General features: G+C 32.3%; 1 protein-coding gene across 4 annotated transcripts in view; it reads left to right on the top strand.

Moving 5' to 3' along the window:
* The window catches only part of LOC106872124 (FYVE and coiled-coil domain-containing protein 1), a 68319-nt gene that overhangs the window by 52600 nt on the left and 12919 nt on the right, over nucleotides 1-2800 (top strand). For all 4 annotated transcript variants that reach the window (XM_052967372.1, XM_052967373.1, XM_052967371.1 and 1 more), the window contains one exon: nucleotides 110-183. In XM_052967372.1, the coding sequence (XP_052823332.1) occupies nucleotides 110-183 (74 nt within the window). The remainder of the gene's footprint in view (nucleotides 1-109; nucleotides 184-2800) is intronic.

Genomic DNA, 2800 nt, shown 5'->3' on the forward strand with positions numbered 1-2800 from the left:
TATATATATATATATATGTATATATATATATGAGCTATAGTTTGCAGTTGTTTTAGAACTGATATCTTTATATAATAGGTAATAAGTCTCTCTCTTTTCTACTGTTTAGCACCATTGTCGGCTCTGTGGAGGAATTTACTGCCACAACTGTACTAGTCGTCAAATAATGACAGCTCACAGCAGGTAAGAAACATCTCTTAATCAATTCCTACTTTCTAATTAGAGTTTAATTATTGTAGTTACTATGTAATTATTTAATTATTGTATTGAAGTTACAGTTAAAGAATTACTTGTGTGCAAACAAAGTTTATTTCAATGCTATTTCATACTATAAGATTAGGTCTGTAGGTATCAGCCATTACTATTTGCAATAGACATCTTTTGTATTTATATAAGCATATATATTATGTTATATTATATTATATATATGTTTGTGTAGAAAATAAAAGAGAAGGGACATAAACCTTTTATATTTATATATATCCTTTGAGTTCTTTTACAGGAAATGTTTTGAATATGCATAAAAAAGCTATTTTATTATGCCGGCTTCAGCCTAATGATACCAACTGGCAATAGCAGTTTTTGGGGGTTGTACCAAGCTGTGCCAATATGATGTAGGATAAATATAGTAATAATGATAATAATCTATGGCATTAAATTATTTATAAATTCCATCCATAGATTATTATTATTATCATTATTATTATTATCCTGAGTGGTTGGCGTTAGGAAGGGTATCCAGCTGTAGAAACTCTGCCAAATTAGATTGGAGCCTGGTGTTGCCATCCGGTTTCACCAGTCCTCAGTCAAATCGTCCAACCCATGCTAGCATGGAAAGCGGACGTTAAACGATGATGATGATGATGATGATTATTATTATTATTATTATGACTATGTATATGTATGTGTATATATATATATATATATATATATATATATAGTTGCCAGTACCTCCTGACTGGCCTTCGTGCCGGTGGCATGTAAAAGCACCCACTACACTCTTGGAGTGGTTGGCGTTAGGAAGGGCATCCAGCTGTAGAAACTCTGCCAAATCAGATTGGAGCCTGGTGTAGCCATCTGGTTTCACCAGTCCTCAGTCAAATCATCCAACCCATGCTAGCATGGAAAGCGGACGTTAAACAACGACGACGACACACACACATGTATAATTTAAATGAAAACCAGCTGCCATGAATGTTATAATATGAAAAGCAGTCTATCCAATTTACTTGAGCTCTTATTAATAGTGTATTTATCAGCAGTGCCTTTGTGGGCAGTTGAAAAGCGTCCTTGTTTACTGATGAAATCTCAATATAGTATTGAAACTAGTTTGGTTTTCTTTTTCTATCTCTGAACATACTGAATACATGAGTGGTCCAAAAGTCAAAGAGGTCTAAAACTTGAATAATTTTAAAAATTAATTATTTGTTTTGTAGTTTTTCTTGAATATTGTCATTAAATATTGAAATGTCACAAAGGGGTTGAAATATTTAATAAGAAATTTTTAGAAAAACGCAAGATAGTAATTAAAAGAAAATTATTAAAATTTCAAACTCCTTTCTCTCTATAGGTCCATCCTGTATAAAGACAAGATATTTACAAATAATATATACAGTGCTGGATAAATTCTATCACTATGTATCATAGCACATTATCATAATTACAGTATGTTATTATAACTATATTGTGAGGGTGCCTGGCCAAGTGGTTAGGGTGTTGCACTCATGGTCACGAGATCATGGTTTCAATATCTGGGCCAAGTGGTGCATTGCATTCTTGAGCAAAGCACTTCATTCCATCTCACATTGCTTTGCAGTCCCTTTAACATCTGACTTAATGTACACCGTGTACCTGTTCAGGCAATGTCGATTTGATAGAGGGAGTGAGCTGATGTAGAGCACATACATTTGATCACTATAAGCAAATCATTTGTGCTGGTTGTCCAGCAAGAAACTGCAGAACTCTCTTTCTCAGACTACAAGTGATTACAATCATCATCATCATCATCATCATAACTACATTATTATTATTGTATAATAATTGCCATATAATTTTTGTTTATAATTACAATATAATCAGTGTATTATAATACTGTATAATTATCGTATTATAACTACAGTATTATATTGTACACTTCATATATTGTGTCTACAAGTATTCTTATTAAGCTTAGGTCTTTAAACTATAACAATATAACGTTGTACATACTTTATAATTACTGGATTTTTAATACTGTATTTATTATTGCTTTGTAATTACTACGATATTGTATCAGATTTAATGTTATAACCACATCATATTAAAAACACTGGTTCTCATTTGATCACTAAAGTTAAGCAACATCAATCTTAGTTAATATTTAGATGGGTAACTGCTTGGGAAACCTAGGGCTGTATTCAAAACCTTCAGCTCTCCCTTCAAGGTGGTGTCCCAGTATACTGCACTCCAATGACTGAATTAAGTAAAAAAAACAAGAGATAATTACTGCATTATTTATTTTTATTACATACTAGCAGAAATACCCGGCGTTGCCCGGGTTAAAGAGAATAATGAAATCTAAAAACGCCGTCTAGACTACGCATCATCTTTATATATAGAGATGTATATACACACACGCACCCAAACACACGTATATATATGTATATCAATATAAATATATGAAAGTCAATGAAGTTTCGTAAAAGAAGGTGATCATGTACATACTTTCTTGCTGTTGTGATTATAACACCTCATTGTAAACTATGTTCCTTGTTTTCCCTTGTGGAGCATATACAAATAGTTTTTTTGTTGCTGCCCACTC

The sequence above is a fragment of the Octopus bimaculoides genome, chromosome 4 (genome assembly GCF_001194135.2).
Source record: "Octopus bimaculoides isolate UCB-OBI-ISO-001 chromosome 4, ASM119413v2, whole genome shotgun sequence".
Classification (NCBI taxonomy): Eukaryota; Metazoa; Mollusca; class Cephalopoda; order Octopoda; family Octopodidae; genus Octopus; species Octopus bimaculoides.